Source organism: Haliotis asinina, chromosome 12 (genome assembly GCF_037392515.1).
Source record: "Haliotis asinina isolate JCU_RB_2024 chromosome 12, JCU_Hal_asi_v2, whole genome shotgun sequence".
Classification (NCBI taxonomy): domain Eukaryota; kingdom Metazoa; phylum Mollusca; class Gastropoda; order Lepetellida; family Haliotidae; genus Haliotis; species Haliotis asinina.
Window position 1 is genome coordinate 48892298 of NC_090291.1, and position 20900 is coordinate 48913197.

Here is a 20900-nt window from a genome sequence, read left to right on the forward strand (position 1 = left end):
AACATATATGTGCTGAGATTACAGCTGCAGCAACAGCAGTATGCTGCCAGATTAGCAAGATGTGATAGTTTTACTAGCCACAAGACCGGCATGCGATCATTTGAGTACCACTGTTACACTGAGTTATGGTCAATAAGTAGCCATGACAAAAGGTATAAGACAGAGTACATTTGCAAAATGCAAAACGAAGAAAAAAACCCAACAATAACAACTCATACTCATCCATACACATTCACACCAACTAGAAGCTTCTGAGATGTTATATACCGTAGAAGAAAATATTCAACAATGCTTTTGAGGATCAAGTTAAAAGTAGTACATATGCATACAAAATCTGAAATATTCAACAATATATTGAGCAAACAATGAGTAAGTTACAATGAATCATAACGCAGATTTCTACTTCAATGCAGTTGAGTCACATATCTGAGGTAATGGGTCACAAATATCAAATATTAACTCACCAGAGGCTTAGCAATTAAAGAGTGACCTGATATACTAACTGGAGCTTGTTTCCAATGAGAGAGTAGTCAGGCACGAAGTGAATGCATCTTAAATGCAAGTAAGATGTTCAAAAACAGATGATGATAGGCACATAACTCCAGTATAATTCCAAGTGTGATCCCGTGTGATCCGAGTGTCTGTGTGTGATCCCGTCAACACAACAACCAGCTTTTATATATACTGATTGTTACGAGTATGTATTTTCTGCATATTTTTGTTATTGATTAAGTAATAATTGTTATTGGGTCACAACATTTAGTGTTTTGAATAATAATTATGATGGGTCACATTTCGTTTAAATAGATGGTCAACACTTTTAGGATTCTGGTTTTCCAGAATTTATCTGCTCCTAGTTTTCTATGTGTTTACTTCCGGGAGACTTATTCGAGGGCATTCTACAGTGTTGACGATTGTCGTATGTGCCCAAACTTTCGGGAAGTGGCTTAGTATATATATAAAGGCTGGTTGCCATGTTGAGGGCGACACTCATTCATATTAACTGGAGGATACATCACCGCCAACATTTGATCATCAAAACCCGTCAACGCCTGAATCTACATTATCTGCTGTCAGACCAATTGCTGTGTATACATTCTGCATAGCTGATTCTCTCTCGCACTAAGATTTTGGTGAGTTTGCTATACTGTATTTTGTGACCCACAGACTTAGATATTCTGTCTCTCTTGAATTGTACTTGAAATCAGTATTATGAAATTGTCTTGTGACCTTGTATACCTTGCTCTCGTTGCATAATGATAAACAATTTGAACGTTTATGACTTGTCTTTGTTCTGTTCACAAGGGGATTTCTTATATCGTTTGTCATGGTAAATTCTTAACCGTAACATGATGCAGATTCTTAAACATTCCAGCAAAGTGTGGCTGTATCAGTCTTCACTTAGAACTTTCTCAATAGCCAGAAGTCAACAAGATAAACAAGTAGTCAAGGAAGGCAACTCTGGAGCGCTATCTTAAAAGGCATGCCTCTAAAATACTGATTCCATTGAACATATGATGCGAAATGTGACCCAAAGCAACTATCACCTAATCAGTGATAACACAAATTACAGAAAAAATACCCTCATAACAAAGTGACACTATTCATTGACTTACCAACCTCCATATGAAAAGTAGCCTGACACAAGGCCCAGAGCAATGTTCCCTGGGTCGGTTGTAGTCCCTTCCCAGAACAAAGGCAGCTGTTCTCGGTATCTTTCTGAAACAACATCCCACTCAGATGGAAGGGTGGTATACACAAGTCATAACTTGAGACAACTTTCAATGACAACTTTCAGATATACTTTAGGAACAGTTACACAGATATATAGAGTTGGATTTCACGCGCATTTAAACACTGGAACACAGTCAATGAGAATGAACATTCACACACGCATGCACGCATGCACGCACATGCATACTTACATACGTGTGTGTGTGTGCATGTGTGCGCGTGTGTGGGGTTGTACATGTCTGTTTGTATTCATAAACAGACATATGATCTAAATTTGAAGCAATGACACTGACTGATGGCAAGACTTACTGTCACTCAGTTTGTACAGTCCCCCGATGATGATGATGAGCATGGCTATGACTTTAGCTGAGCTGAGGATGGACTGGAACTTGGTGATGATCTTCATGTAGAGGCAATTTACGAACACCAGGAACACTGAAACAGCAGGACACTTGGAACTGTAAATGATGTTTTAACATGTTTAATGCTGTCTGTCAACTATATTCTGAAACGCGATGTTTGTTTGTAGCTCAGTATTTCAGCGTTTTGATAGCTGTCTACTAAATAATCAAGTTGGGATGACAAAATCCAGTGATCGACATCATGAGCATCAATCTATGCAATGGGCACATATGATACTTGACAACAAAGGCAGCAAGCCTGAAGAGGTAGCTTAGAGGTTAAAGCATTTACTTGTTAGGCTGAAGGCCTGTGCTGGATTCCCTACATGGGTACACTATGTGAAGACCATTTCTGGTGTCCAACATCACGATCGTGCAGCATAACAAAACCCAACTCACTCACTGAGCAAGCCAGACACCTGATTCCATCTAAAATGTGATCACCCATTGATCACAGAGGTTTCCCTTTGATATTGTCATCTCTGAGTCCATGACTACAAGTGGTCATGTGACTGACTATGCATGGTAACATTTATTTCAGTATGCAGAGAAAGGGGTCCGCAGATACAATCACTGTCAAAAACTCCCCTCTCCAGTAGGTTCTACAATACAGATATAGGCTTTGCTATATGATGAAATGCACTAGTCAAGTTGTATTAGGAATATCTGTGTTATTCAGTATCAGCATGGACCAATTCCAAATATAACAAAAAAGGATTATTGTATGGCACATGCACTAAAATTTACAACAACGGAATTGACAGTACATGAGCTGTAAGTATACCAGTACTTGAAATATTCTGTGCTTTCGGCAATGTTATTAAAGGCACAATGTCAACAACTTTCAACAATACTTTGGCCAGCATTACATATGTTGGTGCATATGCACACAGCTGTCTATTGATGCACTAAAACACTTACTATTACGTCACGACTTGCCTGAAATTGATAACCGAAACTTCAATGCAGCTTCAAAACAGAGAACACTTACCATACATGCAATCTATTCAATAGGTCTGGACATCAAAAACTGTTTCCATCGGTGTTTGTCAAACTGGTGTTAATCACAAATTGTGCATAAGCTATTCATTAAGAGCATTCCAAGGGACATAACTCTATGGCATCTGCTTGAAATAATGTTTGGATGGTAGTTCCAAATGAGAGTCAATTTAATGCAACTTTGCAATAATTCATTTGAACCTTTTAACTCAACACTGCAATATAAATACATAATTTAAAAAAAAAATATTATATGGTGGCTCACCTGAGAGATGACACTTTGTATTATTGTGATTACTGCTTTTTTCACTTTTAGAGAAGTGTGCCTTTAATATATCATTAACATATTATTTAGTTAGAAGTCATAGTTGTGTAAACTTGTTGACAGAGCAGAGTTACCACAAATTTGCAATGTGGTACAAACACTTTTTTAAGGACAGTTGTTATTCAAAGAGAATATTGCTGCCAGGTTAACACTGTATCATCAATGAATCATATGACTTTTTGCATGACAACTACTTATTTATGGCATGGAGTGTCACTTTGGTGTAGATTCTCGTAGTAATATCCACCTAAAACCTAACTGTGAATCTAACGTAACTTGAATATCGCTGGATAACGGTATGAGATTCAACACCAAAATGTCAGTCTATAATAAATAAGCAAGAAGTTGTGATCCATAAAGTCCATATATGTTTCATTACTGACTCACAAACTAGAATGCTGACAAACAATTGCATCACCAAACTCAAACAATTGCATCACCAAACTCAAACTCGATCGTAATCTATCTTTCATCCTTGTGACCTTAAGCATTAAACATTAGAGACCAACACTGAATACCATCTCCTTGACAAATGCAGAGAGCAGATCTGCCAATTTCAGCCAACAATAGAATGTTCAACCCAATCAGTGCAATGTCTGCCAATCCTGACAAGTGGACAATCAATAGGAATCAGATCAGTGAGAAGTCAGGAACAGACATGTCCAGGAATGATTTTAAAGGTTCTAGCTTGTACTGCCAGTTGTCTGTTTTAGAATTCTTCGGGTCTGAATCCTCAGGTCAAAAGAAGTGATGCTCATAGAAATGTTGCAGGGTCCACACAATAATACATAAGGGGGCACTGATGCGGAGCGAATAATGTTTCTCGCCAACAGTCTAATTAAGAAACCAAGCTGCAAATTGGTCAGCACCCGCTCCCTCGACTGTGACAGACACAGGGATTGGGCTCTTGTCCACATTAGCAGAATTTCTTCACCCTAAACAGTGAGGATCACCATCACATGCCGTTATTTGAAAATATCCCTGGTATTCCTTGTCTGTTTGTAATAAAAGATTCCAGCAGTGTAGTTTTTTCTATGATAATAAAAACACATAATTAATTTATTTGAATTGGTAGAGAAATCTGAAAATATCTGAAAACAAATGATTAAACCCATTTACCCAAGTACACAGCAAATGCCTACATGTATTTCTTATGTAACAACAAAGTTCCATTGGTATCCTCAAAACAGTTTTGGCCCATAAGTGTTTTCATGCTGCATGTGACGCAGAGATTACATCTTCCTTGCTGTAACGCGCGTTTGATGGTGTAAACCTACATGTGTTATTTGTCATCATTCACTTGATGGTCAGTTAATGAATTCATAACAGGTGTAGTTAGTGGTAACCCCACTTGGGTTACCCAACAGGTGCCCATTTGGCAATTCTCTTGTCTGGAGTAAATACTCAACATTAAGGTCTGATGTGGCAAATGTATTGCACGTTATGTAATATGTGCATGTAAGTGATGCAGGAGGGTTTGTCAGCTGAGCTACAAAAACAAATATCGATCTTAGGATTAACTGATAACACGCTGATTGATTAATTACTTCTACAGTGGATTTGTCAAAAGACAGTGTTTATCTATACTGACTACACCCTGTTGTAAAGTGTGAGTGTAAAAACAACATCCTTCCTTCAAAGATTAACCGCCACTACCTTGATTGATTGATTGATTGCTCATTATTGGCTAACTAATGGCGGACATCAAGCAATTAGTTGACAGGTGTGCTATCTTAGGGTGACCAATGAGACTATAGTGTGAAAAATTCTCAAACGATGTGTCACTTTTTTGCATATTAGACTGTTGAAAGACACAAGACATAGAGCAGGATCATACACCAGCTACAGATGAATGGAATATCGTTCTTGCCTGTGGATATTGATGGATACATTCCTGAAGGAGGTAATAGCCTGACACTGTCGCTATAACTTTAGTTTCTTTTAAATTTAATATCTGCATTTTGTTTTAATTTATTCGTTGTAGCATTCATCAGAATCTGTATTACAGAAAACATGCACTATGTCGCGATTAGCGTGTGTGAAATATGATTCACACTGACAATCTATACAATGTTTAGATATTACAGTCATGTCATAAATTCACTATAAGTATAGGCCGACCATGTGGGTTTTTCATTTACGAACTTTCAAAATACATAAAACTGCATCAAGAAACTAATTATGGTTATAAGAAAAACTATTAATACATACACTGACTTCGTTATTTTTCAGTCCTAACCATTTTTTTTACCCTGGCAGATGATTAACTTCAAAGTGTTTCATTTGTTTTCATTATAACGACTTCATCTTTGTTGGTCAGTCTATAATTAAAGTATCAATTGTGCATATGGGAGGCGCAGCAGAGGTCATGAACCAGTCATGTATTCTGGGATATCATCCGGGTACACATGGGAGAAAAACAATAACAAAAGAAACAACCAGTCCACGGAAACTGCTCTGCATCAGTGCCCCTTTAAGAGCACTACTGATGTTTCAATTAATTGATTTAACTGAAGGTTAAATCACACCGTGTCATCGAGCATAAGGTAATCTACTTTGAACTTGACAAACATTGGGAACATGGACCTTTTAATACCATTTATTATGGCCCTGTACCCAAGCCGCCGTTCACCAATTAGAACGATCTAAATCTTATAATCAAAAATCTGATTACATAACCCTTGCCAGTATACAGAAAACAATGCAGGGATGATCTACGAAGCTCCCTTAGCGGCACCCCACACCACAGAGGATGAGCTCGCGAAAATCCTCAGCAAGTTCAGAGAACTGCACCCAGGTGCGTCCCACACAGACATCATTCATACTAGCTTACTTCTCACATTGACAGAGATAGCAAAATAACTATGCCATCTGAATATAATTAGGTCCCCCATGTGTAGCCACGTGCTTAGAGCAAACCATCATCTCCCCACTGCTGTACCAATCCCTTAACTCATCTCCATGAGTTTAATTATGCCAGTAAAACGCTGTCAAAACAACTTCTAGTGTGATCTTTAGAAGGCCCCTTCTTGAAACAAGAAGGAGCCCCCGAGCCTACCAAACCGATAGGCACCTCCTTATGTTTCCATAATAAAGGAAACAACTGACTAGAATTTGTAAAACTTCATCACATTGTCTCAAACAGGTATACCAAACACACTTGCAATACTTCAGATACGGCCACATTTCCGCACAATCACAGATACAGAGCCAGGTACCCTTAACATACTATTTTGTTAAATTCAACGTCACAGGTACCGTCACAAAATACACTAATTTGTAACGCCCACCAATTACACCGACAAATGTACCAACGGTCTCATAGCCCCGGATAGTCAGAGCTTAACCAACAATACCATCATCACTCTGCCGGTACTTGAATAACTACCAATAAATTTTGGAGTAGAGCCAGCGGTACTGATGATAACAAAGATTCGCCAGCGGCTGAACCAGTGAACAAGACACATACATCATGCATGCATACAATTAAATGTTTCAAATCCCTTTTTTTTGAGTATGAGAAAATGTGATTGAGGTTATTTGGTCACTGCAACTAACCTTCAGTTATAAAAGTGACAGTGACGGTGGGCCCCGTCGAAGTGAGATAGGCACTTGTGTGTGGCAGAGAGGTTACCGGTTTTGTTCGGTATGAACTCATCAGACAGTTCTGCTCTGGCTGTGTTACCCTTTATATACTCTGTAGTCGCCGGTGGGCGGTGGTGTGATGTCGCAGTAAGTGTGTCGGTGATATGCGTGTCACGTTATGACCATTGTCTTGTTTTGGCACTGGTTCAACCGTCGGCGATGTTATCTTCAGCACCCCTGATGAAATGACTGCGTTGTCAGCTCTCAGAAATAATAATGAAATCATCATTAAAAAAGCTGACAAGGATTCCGCAGTAGTAATCCAAAATACTAAGGATTGTATAAATGAATCATTACGACAACTCTCGGATGATAAATTCTCGACCATGATGCTACACATACGTTCTCAGGCCAAATCACTAGAGATCTAACTAATCTCTATCTTAAGCATGAAATAACATGCAAAGTGTTTGTAGGCTTATTACCTAACGACTGCAAAGCTGGCAGACTTTACACACTCCCTAAAATCCACAAATGCCTCACTCCCGGAAAAGTCCCAGGCCGTCCTATTATAAGTTCACGCCCACAGAAAATTAGTAGGTTCGTAGATGATCACATCAGACAGTTCGACCTACTATATCCCAGCTATGTTCGGGACACCACTTACTTCATTCAAAGGCTGGAATCACTGTCTCTCCCTACCGACCGGGACATCCTCCTGGTCACCCTAGATGTGACATCACTGTACACCAATATCCCCGATCATGAGGGCATGTTAGCTATTGCCAAGGCAATACGCAGACATAATCCCCACTGGCAAATTAGTGCCGTCGGCATTTTGGGCCTTCTCAAAATGGTACTATATAAAAACAATTTTGTTTTCAACGGCCAAAACTACCTACAAGTAGGAGGTACGGCAATGGGTACCACACTTGCACTGTCGTTTGCAAACATATTTATGGGGAGAATTAGAAACTAAACTCCTGTCACAACACGCCGACAAACCCCACATTTATATGTGGTTTACTGACGACATCTTCTTGGTATGAACACTAGGCCTAGTTCGCCTACAAGCCTTCATTAAACACCTTAATGAAGCACAGCCCACCATAAAATTCACCGCTGAATTTTCATCCCAAAAGGTAACTTTCCTAGACACATGGGTCAATCTAGACACGGAAAACAACAAGACATGTAAAAACTAAGGGACCATACAGTCAATTCCTCAGACTAAAACGTATTTGCTCTTCCACAGAGGAATACGAAAAACATAGTCTCACCCTTGTCTATTACTATTTCAAACGAAGATACCCCAAGAGACTCATACAACAGAACAAACAAAAGGCTGACGGTAGGAACAGGGATACTCTGCTGACACCACGCACAACACCGTCTAAGGCCAAACAAATTGCTGTAGTCTTTGTTTGCGACTTCAACCCCATGAAAATGGAGCTCAACACCATTATCAGAAAACGATGGCATCCGTTATCGGTATCTGAAACTTGTCAAAAAGTGTTCAAAACACCCCACATTGCGGCCTATAGGAGAAATAAAATCCTAAAGGATCATCTAGTACAAGCCACACTAGAATACCCCAAAACAAAACCACAGGTCAGTGGTCCGGTGGTCAACTTTATCGATGATCCATGAGAAAAATACAATTGCAAAATTTGCATTAGACTCAATCAATCAGACACGTTCCATTGCACAGTGTCTGGCATCAAATACTGCAAAAGACAATACAGATGCACCAACAAAAATGTGGTTTATCTACTCACTCACTTTTATAATGTATACAATATCTAATGAAACGTACTCACATTTGTGTTGCCCTACAGACAGGTTTGCAGACAGCGAAGTGACCATGTGGGTAGCACAGTGAATCAGCCTTTGCATGAAGTTTATTTTGCACGGGTTAGGTCATGTGATCATAAATACTGAAAGCGAGGCTATGTATTTACATGTATTGATGAAATTTGCAAAAGTTTTTGGCATTAAACTGGCTTAGAACCCTAGGACCTTGGATCATAAGTCAAGTGTGCTAACCAGTAGGCCACCATACAATACGTTCATACACGCCTGGTTTAACATTCCGAACATTACTGCACATAAAATTTGCATTTAGCGTTAAGTTACTGAGGTTTCATGAGATACTGACATTGTGCTCCGAAAGTTAAACTGGGTTAAACTCTGTTAGATAAAGAAAGGTCTGGATAAGCTCCGTTGCTATGGTGAATAGTAACACATTGAAACAATGATAAATAGTGGTGTTCTGATTATTGAAAATAATTGAAAACTAGTCAAAAGGACTAAAAAAATTATCAATTGTAAAAAACATATTTTCGTTTCATCAGAATTTTGTGTTTTTAGTATAACATACATGAATGAAGTAAATCAGCCATTAAACTTTACAAATATTCAAGAACACACATGCTCTACAGCGATTAAGCTATGTGCACTGTAAAATTTTAACCACTTTTATACTTTCCAATATCTTTGGCATGCATGCATTTACTGGCACAACAGTATTAGTTCTAAAAAACTAATTGAGAAAATACCTGGGGAAAAAACTTCAATCAATTATATTTAAAATGAATATGTTTCGATTATTATCAATAATCGTTTACCACAAGTCCTCCAATAATCGATAGTGCATTTGGGTTCCGATACCCCACACTAATGCAAAATATTGTGCGTTGTGAAAATTTATTGTTTTATGGCAACTCATACACAAATGAAGTGTACTGGACCGGAACCAGATTTAATGTGTCTCAACCTTACAAAATAATAATAATTTGTTTACATAGTGCCTAGTATCCATCTGACTAGTTGCTCACTGGACCCCTACTATCTTGATGATGTTTCTGTTCATCATGATGAAACCAAGAGCTGTTATTCAGCTCAGTGTGCTTAAAGACAGAAACAGCTGATACTCTGAAATGCTATTAAGATTCTATCATGGCAGCTTAGTCTGAGTGTTAGTCATGTGTGGTATGTACTTACCTGTGCACACAGTCATACAGCAATTCTGATAATAAACAATTCTTGCAACTGCTGCATGTGACATTTTGTTTTGCATTTCTGTACCTTTTCTATGAACATAACATTGGAAATTTCATGCACTTTTGAGAATGCTTACTGAATACCAAAGACCTCACTGCTCAATACTAGTAGAGTAAGGGGTGGAGAGTGATTTATATTTAGAAATCATCATGTTCAAGTCTGTCTTGCCTTCATCATATCCATGTCTGTCTTGCCTTCATCATATCCATGTCTATCTTGCCTTCATCATATCCATGTCTATCTTGCCTTCATCATATCCATGTCTGTCTTGCCTTCATCATATCCATGTCTGTCTTGCCTTCATCATATCCATGTCTGTCTTGCCTTCATCATATCCATGTCTATCTTGCCTTTATCATATCCATGTCTATCTTGCCTTCATCATATCCATGACCGTCTTACCTTCATCACATTTTTGTCTGTCATCACATTATTTCTGTCTTATCTTCATCATGTTAATGTCTTGCCTTCATCATTTTATTTGATGCTTGCAACTGTTAACCCTGAGCCCCAATACTGATAAAATTTTCATATTATGATATATTGTCCTTGTGTTCATGTACATGTATTGCAATATGTATTGCAGTATACTGTGAAAGTGTAACACATGTTTTAAGGTATGTGTTTACTGTAATGTCCATATAACAATATCAGTTTTAATTTTCCACACTAGTTTTAATGCTAATTGTGATATTCTAGGTGTTTTACTGTCCTTCGATGACAGGTTTTATTGTCCTTGTGTCCATGTACATGTATTGCAATATGTATTGCAGTATACTGTGAAAGTGTAACACATGTTTTAAGGTAATGAAATTATTTTTTCCACTCTTTAGAAACAATGCTACAGTTGTGCATTGTCAGGACTCAGTTGTGCTTGTACAAAAGATCAGCTGAAAACACTCAAAAACTGATGACTTCACTTTAAAGTTAATAGCATTAGATAAGGCATCTGCAGCAGCACTCCAATTTTGGTTTGTTTATCCCAACGAGTTATGAAAAATAAATGGTCTATCATACAAACGTAATGATGTGACAAAGCACTTGCCACAGCACTTGCCCTGATTTTATGACACAATATTTAATGTTAATGTTTACAGGACTAATTATCGAAGAGTGATAAATTTCAAAGAATGATAGCTCTAACTTACTATTATTACAAAATGTAATAGCTACATTATGAGCAGATGAAATGAAATAAAAAATTTATTTGCAGATGAAATTATCTAGTACTAGTAGTAGTCCATGGACAAGTAAGATATCATTATTTGTTTGCCCGAAATGAAAACTGACTTGTCCCGGGCATCAGGCGATGGGATTTTTGAACCCCTGAACATTTTCAAAACTACTAATATATATTAATATAAAGGAAATACAAATGTTATTGGCATTTTTTGGTACATCATGAAAATGATTAATCATGGTCGTGGAAACTGCCGGTCTTAATGAATCAACGAGTTCACGAAAAGTGTACCACAATGTATCATATTGTCAAGTAATATACCGTTCAACTGGTATTATCGCCCACCCCTATTTATCACATGCAAAATGGAATCAAAACCAGTGAGGATTATATAGTCACAACACTTATCTAGTGTGGCCGCTGGTCTTAGTTGTGATGAATTAACGCTATCAGGATTGTCAACACCAAACTTATCCTGTTAGTGTTAAACTGAATGTTATGAATAATGCATCAACTGCTGACATATTGTTTTCATTAGTCAACATTTGTATTTATTTCCTAATATTCATCATGTCTATAATATTAGCATCATGATGGATTCGCTGCAGCCCCACTTCTCATGACATTCTCCAACTGAAATTTACATGAAGTCCTGCACGTGCAGCCTGTACCCAACATGGAGAGCTGTCAATAAATATAGGTTATCACGCGAGTGTGTTTTTGGGATGGTTAATATCCTGTATGTTAAAGAGCGCATCGTTGTCAACAAATCATAGCTTATGTTTGAAATATAACAAAAAACTTGTGTAGAATTTCAGAAAATTTTAATTAACCTTTTGAAAACCAAGTACACTATAATGTTCATGTGACATTGTGCACCTTGATTCCTATGCCGTCCTCTCACTAACACTGACGGTCGGTCGGAAAACTGTCTTTGGTATCTTCGCAAGCCTATGGATTTCCATCTTTGCTTCATAATCTACTCCATCTATCGTAACCAGGCACGAATTTCCTGGGATCAAAGTACCGTAACCACGACCGTCAATCTGGACACGATCACCGACCCTTGACCCATGTCTAATTGTTTACACTGTGTAAGGAGTCCCTAGAATTTGCATATGACCTGTCTAATTTGCATGGGTATCTGTATATGACCCCAACGGATACCGAAAATATCCGTTGACTTTATCCTGCCGAGAACACTATCCATTGTACGATAATAGGTCATACTGCAGACAAACAGATGGAGCACCTGGGGTTGTAATGTCAAACAGACCATGTGAGACATTACAATAGCACTTGGTCAGATTACACAGGAATGGCTGCTAGAACACCTGGTGTTTTCTTGTTAGCCAGGGTGCTTGAGACAGCACATAAGCACTAGATCAGATTACTGAATAGCTGCAAGACTTTGGTGTTGCACTGTTAGCAAGGGATGTGAGAAGGTGAAGGAGAACTAGGCTAGATTACAGAGGAACTGCAGGAACACCTGGTGTTGCACTGTTAGTCAGGGTTCTTGACACAGTACAGGAACACTTGGGAGAGAGTACAGAAACACTTGGGAGACAGCACAGGGTCAGATTACAGATTACAGGACTGCTGGAACACCTAGTGTTGTAATGTCAGCCAGGTCTCTTGAGACAGTATTGGAACACTAGGGAGGCAGTACATGATCAGAAGTACAGATTATAGAGGAATTGCTGGAACACCTGGTGTTGTAATGTCAGCCAGGTCTCTTGAGACAGTATTGGAACACTAGGGAGGCAGTACATGAACAGAAGGACAGATTATAGAGGAATTGCTGGAACACCTGGTGTTGTAACGTCAGCCAGGTCTCTTGAGACAGTATTGGAACACTAGGGAGGCAGAAAGACAGATTATAGAGGAATTGCTGGAACACCTGGTGTTGTAATGTCAGCCAGGTCTCTTGAGACAGTATTGGAACACTAGGGAGGCAGTACATGAACAGAAGGACAGATTATAGAGGAATTGCTGGAACACCTGGTGTTGTAATGTCAGCCAGGTCTCTTGAGACAGTATTGGAACACTAGGGAGGCAGAAGGACAGATTATAGAGGAATTGCTGGAACACCTGGTGTTGTAATGTCAGCCAGGTCTCTTGAGACAGTATTGGAACACTAGGGAGGCAGAAGGACAGATTATAGAGGAATTGCTGGAACACCTGGTGTTGTAATGTCAGCCAGGTCTCTTGAGACAGTATTGGAACACTAGGGAGGCAGTACATGAACAGAAGGACAGATTATAGAGGAATTGCTGGAACACCTGGTGTTGTAACGTCAGCCAGGTCTCTTGAGACAGTATTGGAACAATAGGGAGGCAGAAGGACAGATTATAGAGGAATTGCTGGAACACCTGGTGTTGTAATGTCAGCTAGGTCTCTTGAGACAGTATTGGAACACTAGGGAGGCAGTACATGAACAGAAGGACAGATTATAGAGGAATTGCTGGAACACCTGGTGTTGTAATGTCAGCCAGGTCTCTTGAGACAGTATTGGAACACTAGGGAGGCAGAAGGACAGATTATAGAGGAATTGCTGGAACACTTGGTGTTGTAATGTCAGCCAGGTCTCTTGAGACAGTATTGGAACACTAGGGAGGCAGAAGGACAGATTATAGAGGAATTGCTGGAACACTTGGTGTTGTAATGTCAGCCAGGTCTCTTGAGACAGTATTGGAACACTAGGGAGGCAGAAGGACAGATTATAGAGGAATTGCTGGAACACTTGGTGTTGTAATGTCAGCCAGGTCTCTTGAGACAGTATTGGAACACTAGGGAGGCAGAAGGACAGATTATAGAGGAATTGCTGGAACACCTAGTGCTGCACTGTTAGAAAGAGCATGAGAGACAGTGCAGGAAAACTGCACTAAATTACAGAAGAGCTGCCACTAGAACACCTGGTGTAGCACAGTTAGTAAAGGGACCAGTCTAAGTAAACTTAGCCTCAGTACTTTTCATTACACGCCACTACTCAGTCTAACAAAACCTTACGGGAGGTCGTGTTAGGTAACATTTTGATTGACCGATCAGAACACAGATTCCCAAATCGCAAAAGTGGACATACACACATACCTTTTGATCCTTTTATCTCGGAAAAGTTTGCACTCGAATGATTCCGGATGCTATTTAGCGTATGATTGCTTCTGGGTGATGCACATGGCGCACATTATAACCACGACATTGGTGAGTAAACAGTCGCTGAAAATATTGCTTTGGGCAGTTTTCAAGGATGTAATGTTGCGGAAATATTAGCTAATGATAACCATGTCAACAGAAACCCAAAAGCATATATACTGCAAGTCAAATAATTGTGTTATAAGCAGATTTTGGTATGTGGAGAGGTCTGTGTCAGTGCCCAGAATGTTTTGTAAGTCCCACTGATCCCAAAATAGTAGCCATTGTCTGATTGGTTAAAACTGATTAACTGTCTCACTACTGATTGGACGGTCAAAGGTCACTCAAAGTTTAACTGACGCGACCGTCCACTAGGGTTTGTTGGACTCAGTGGTGGTGTGTAATGAATACCACTGAGACTAAGATTACTTAGACTGGTAAAGGGACGTGAGAAAGTGTGACAGAGAAACAACTGCACTAACACCCAGAAACAAAAGTCAGTAAGGAATACATGTGAATCAGGAGCAGTAAATAATCCTGAGACCTGTTCCAATGTCAAAAATTAGAGAACACTTTCTTACATCTTGTGCATTTTATGGAAATAGATCACGAGGACAAGCAAACAAACAAAAATGTACACCACTTGACATGAGATAAACCTATCTTCAGTGAGCAAAGTGACCCAGTTTCCCATTAATGGGATCACTACACATGTGATAGTCCAGTCATGGTGACATAGAGGAGTAAAAAACTGTCACAGCATCTCAAGAAGCATGTACTGGCCAATGGTGCTCACATGACATTCTGCAGGTCATACACAAAAATGGGCCATCAATGAAAACTGATACCATGTTAACACTTTGACTGTCCATCACACATCAACTCATAGTATCAGTTCTGGCCAAATTTGCCACTACAAGTTGGCAAAATAGGCACAAGAAACAGAAATGTCTCCTGGCAATTGCTTCTTCAGTCTGTTTGCCAACATGTGAAACTTATCTTAAAATATCACTGTAGCTACGAGATAACTCATAGTGACAAATTCAGGCAGAATTGATACTTAGGAGTGTATTTGTGATTGGCAGTCAGCTCCCCTTTAGCATTGGCTGGCTACCTCTGCAATAACGGATTGTCCTGTCAGATCAAAAAATAAATGCTCTGCATGTGAACAACTATGAACTGCGTTTAAGGTCAAGCACAGGATTGCAACAGTTAGTTGAAATCAAGATTACAAAATGTACTTAGAAGCAAGGGGCAGTGGTTTTATTATAATCCAGGTTAGGTGACTGACAAATGATAATAATAAGTTTGGTGTCTAGAATCCATCGTGATGCTGCTTCCTGCCATCACATTATTACCCTTTCGGAAATGTACTTTCAAAGTTGTTACTTAAGTGCTAAGCGGGCCCATACAGATTTGTACATCCACTTCTCAGGCACCCATTTTTGACAGCTAGGTTGTCTGAGTACAATGAGTGTCTTGTTCAGGGACACAACACAGTATGTGACCTAGGTCACAAATTTAGGGTGTGACTCCAGCGGGATTTGCACCTGGGTTTTTGGCATGCAAGGTCAGTATGCTAACCAGTACAGCACCATCAAAACAATATTACATCCAATATCTACAAAAGCAGAACACTTTCAAAGTATGTCTCCTTTCTTTATAAATAGGACTGGTTGGGGATCAATCAGTGTTAAATACTTCTAAGGATAACTCACTGACAATCGTGTGACAATCACTCTGACACTTTACCAATATATGAGCAATCACTGTATATACATTGTCACTTGCTTACGAGTTTAGAAACATGATATTAATGTAATACTTGTTCATATACATGTACTTATCATGTATTCTTAAAAATTTGAAAAACTACATCCACCAGCATGTACATAATACATGTGGCATATATCCATTACAACTCAGTGCAGACTGAACAGGACTTTCCTAGAAGTCATCACTGTTTATGTTCCTATGACAGGTATATTGACACTGATTTCCATATATTAATGTACCAGTTAGACTCAACTTGTCTGGTCATCCGTGCTAATTTGGGTTAGAAATGATCTTCAGTAACCTATGATTGTCGTATGAGGCAACTAACGGCTTTGGGTCAGGCTTGCTGGCTGACAGATGTCATTGTGTCTTAAAAATATAGAACAATGCTTGTGATTTGGATTACAGGACTGTCTGGTCCAGACCTGATTATTTACAAACCGCTGCCATACAGCTGGAATTTTGATGAATGCAACTTCAAGCTGCAAACCAGGCAACCAACCAGTCCTTCATGGTCCTGCTGCCTGTCACATGTATAAGTAAGACCACAAGAAATATGGCTTCTGCGACAGCCATACTGAAACTCAGGTGAGAACCTCTTGAACCAATTAGGGTATCATGACTGACAGCAGGATTCTGATTCATTGGTCCATAGAATATGTTTATGATCATGTTGAAAAACCTAGGACAAATAGACAATGTATGAAGCTCATGTGACGTTAAGTCATACTACCACGATAATTTGGTGCAACATCTGTTTCGCTGTAGATTACATACACCATCTGTCAACTGTTAATAAAATCAGTAACTACCATTTTGTATGGTGTATATTTCAGCATTGCCTACATCACTTTCATTTTAGTGCTCAGTACTAACTACACTGAATGACATGAAGTGCAGGTTTTAATATCCGATCTTCAAACAGATAATTTTCATTGCCCATCATGGTATTGCCTTTAAGATTCTATAATGGCTGTTAGTCATGTGTGGTATGTGCTTACCTGTGCACACAGTCATACAGTAATTCTGATAATAAACAATTCTTGCAACTGCTGCATGTGACATTTTGTTTTGCATTTCTGTACCTTTTCTATGAACATATTCATTGGAAATTTCATGCATTTTTGAGAATGCTTACTGAATTCCCAGGGCCTTACTTCTCAATACTAGTACAGTAAAGGGTGGAGAGTGATTAACATTTAGAAATCATCACGTTCAAGTCTGTCTTGCCTTCATCAGATTCATGTCTGTCTTGCCATCATCATGCTCTTATTTGTCTTGCCTCTATCATGTTCATGTCCGTCTTGCTGTTATCATGATGTCTGCATTGCCTTCACCCCATTCATGTCTGTCTTGCCTTCATCCTGTTCATGTCTCACTATGCTTGTCGTAAGAGGCGACTAACGGGATCGGGTGGTCAGACTAGCTGACTTGGTTGACACATGTCATCGGTTCCCCATTGCGCAGATCGATGCTCATGTTGTTGATCACTGGATTGTCTGGTCCAGACTCGATTATTTACAGACCGTCGCCATATAGCTGGAATATTGCTAAGTGCGACGTAAAACTAAACTCACTCACTCACTCACTGTCCATTGTCTCCTGGCAGTAACTAAGATCACCAGCTGTTTGTTTCTTATGCCTATTTTGCCAATAAGTGAAACTTGTTTTAAAATACCACTGATAAAGCTATGAGATAACACTAGTGTCAAATTCAACCAGAATTGATACATTGTACTATGAGTATCCTCATGATGGGCAGTCAATGCATATCAGTAGCCAGTTCTTTTTCTTTATGTCAAACATAAAAAATGACTTTAAAAAATTGCAATATTAAAATTGCTTGGAGCACAACATTGTTGTTACCATTTTTAACATGTATTCCATATTGATTCCCAATTGATATTTTATAGAACAGATACTGTCAAGAATGTGTAAATTCAGACAATTGGTCATTACATTGCAACTAAATACAGAGAAATAATGCATTTAGTTTTACTCAAGAGCACTGTATTACTCTGACAGATATAATGGAGGAAGTTAAGGGTATAAATTATTTAAGTCTGGTGGTTGATAGTTAACAGTTCAGACTTATGCTGTTTTTATTGTTTCCACCAACTTAGAGGTCATACAACAGATTAACATGGATAAGTCTGGGTTAAAATATTGGTCTTAAGCAACCCATGCTTGATGTAAAAGGCTATTAACGGGATTGGGTGGTCAGACTTGACAACTTGGTTGTACCAATTGCGTACATTGATGCTCATGATGTTGATTGTTTGGTCCAGACTCGATTATATACAGACCACTGCCATACAGCTGGAATATTGTGGAGTGCAGCGTTAAATACTTTACAAACTTGGATCATGTGATACTGACTCTGACACAGGGCTCTGGATTTACATCTTTTATGTGATGCTAGGCTACGATAACTGTTATAGTCTTTTTGTTTAAAATGACCTGGGGATTGAACCACTAACCTCCAGGGAGGTAGTTTATAGTAAACGTGACTGCTAATGCACTGCTACACCCTTTCAAATGACGCCTCCTTGGTTATTTATGGCATATAATTAGGCAGGGATGGGTCCAAATTTTCTACCCGGCTACCACAGCACCTTACTCTACCCAACCCATATACCTGTCATATTAATTCCTACCATCAAATTTGTAAGAAATGGGAATATATTCTTCAGCTTAGAGGCTAAAATTTGTTTTCAATGTCTTAACCATGCATTTTATTCAAAAGAAGTGACTGTAAATTATGTCTAAATCTTTAAAGACAATACATCTTAACATGTTTAATCATGAAAGAATACCATATTACATTGTTTAACATATCAGTCACATGATCATAACAGGTTGGAGTACTAAGATGGTACCCGGGTCAAATTCATTTCCCACACGTCCTGGGTATCTAGGTTATCCATCTCTGCCACACTTACAGTGAATGACAGCATTAACTGGAAACATGACCTCTATTTCTGCACTGCAAGTTCAGAATTGTTAACAATGCATTCATAATGGGGATCATGCATTTATGTCAACGCTGCATTTCATTGCCCAACTTTGTAGTGGACATGCATTTACATTCATACCTGTTCATGGTCCCATTCAGCAAAAGCAATCATGTGCAAATATATGCAAAATTATTGACATAATGTATATGGGTCAGACTACTTTGTGGAAGATCACCCAGGGCTTTTGTAACAAAAAGTTCAACAATTTATTCACCATAAGTATTCACCTGTGATAAATCATGTCACCAGCTACAGAGACAAGCTGTTATCCATAACACATATATATTTGTGTGTCAACAGTCAGCCCAAAAATCATTGAATAACCGAACAGATTGTTTCCGCACATGAGAACGACAATTGTCTTTTTGTGCTACATTCTGTCAGACTTTCCTGTTAGTTGGAATAATTGTGTGCGTTATATGCCGCTTTTAGTAAAATTCCAACAATCTCACATAAGTAGTCACTCACTGTACCCATGCGGCAAATCGAACCCAGGTCTTTTTTGTGGCAAGCTAACGCCCCACCACCCTGTGTATTGGATAAATGGTATCCATATTTTCAATGAATTTTAGGTTAAGATCTATGCAGCTTGTGACTTTACATCTTTTCCTTTACCGTTTTGTGTTAGTTACAAGACTATTACTTGTAATTGCTGAGGGCACTGGTTCACTCACTGTTACTTTTAATGGAGGTTGATTTGAAGTATTACCTAATATGGCAGCAGCTAGAAGCTTTACTCCTACTTCTGGTGGCTTGCAGTCAGGGAAGGACAGTTTGACAATATAGAGAGATGCAGTGTAGGAACCAATGGCCCAGGCTGGGGCCATTATCAACCACAGAAATCCCCACAGCATCACAAAACCTGGAAGAGAGCCGAACACTTGATTCACGTAGAAGTAGGGTCCACCAGCCTTAGGTAGAATAAGTCCCACCTCTGTCACACAGCTTGACAGACCAAAGTTTACCAGTCCAGACAGCACCCACAGAACCAAGGCAAAGCCAGGAGACCCTGCATAGTACAGGGTAGCAGTTGACGCTATGAAGATCCCGTTTCCACCTGTATTGGATATCAACATCGTCGTTGCAGAGAACAAACCAATTGACTTCTTCAGTTTCGGCTCCTCCTGGTTTTCAATGATAACTTTCCCAGAGGATTTTCTTCTTTTTACATCACTGTCGTCTGGTATCTTTGTATGATTGTCACGAATGTCTGTGCCATTAGTCGTTGGTTCCGTCATGGTTATGCAACTGAAAGGTTTTCGTTAGTTGAACTCAGCACCTGTGAGTGTTGGACGTTGAGGAGCTCTCGGACACTGACGACGTTGACGCGACGCCAAAAATCAGATGGACGTGATCGATAACATAAATGACAGCGATTTGCAGTTTTCAGATTTCACTTCATAAGTTCTCGATATTGTGCCGACTGCATATCTGTCGTTGCCACATGATCAGAAGCACACCACTCTCTGTTCTAACCGGGTCAATATTGCCCTACATGTCGTCTATAAATATAGATAAATGCTGCTGTGAAGAAGTTGGGTTGTCACATGACCCGCCACGATCACGTGATCCGTGATTTAGCGTACACGGGACCAGTCATTGCGGTATGTACACACGAAACACCAGCCGACTGTGAGATAAGACTATGCGTAAAAATCGCCAGGGTGAACAACTCGGGCTTTAGTGTA

The 20900-nt window shown here is 39.2% G+C and overlaps 1 protein-coding gene across 1 annotated transcript in view; it reads right to left on the reverse strand.

The window, feature by feature from the left end:
• The window catches only part of LOC137257884 (large neutral amino acids transporter small subunit 2-like), a 28554-nt gene extending 7874 nt beyond the window's left edge, over window positions 1-20680 (reverse strand). The window contains exons 1-3 of the mRNA XM_067795375.1: window positions 19922-20680; window positions 2044-2169; window positions 1617-1719 (exon numbers count right to left, since the gene is read on the reverse strand). Coding sequence (XP_067651476.1) covers window positions 1617-1719; window positions 2044-2169; window positions 19922-20450 — 758 coding nt within the window. The 5' untranslated portion in view covers window positions 20451-20680. The remainder of the gene's footprint in view (window positions 1-1616; window positions 1720-2043; window positions 2170-19921) is intronic.
• Between the last annotated feature and the right edge of the window lie 220 nt (window positions 20681-20900).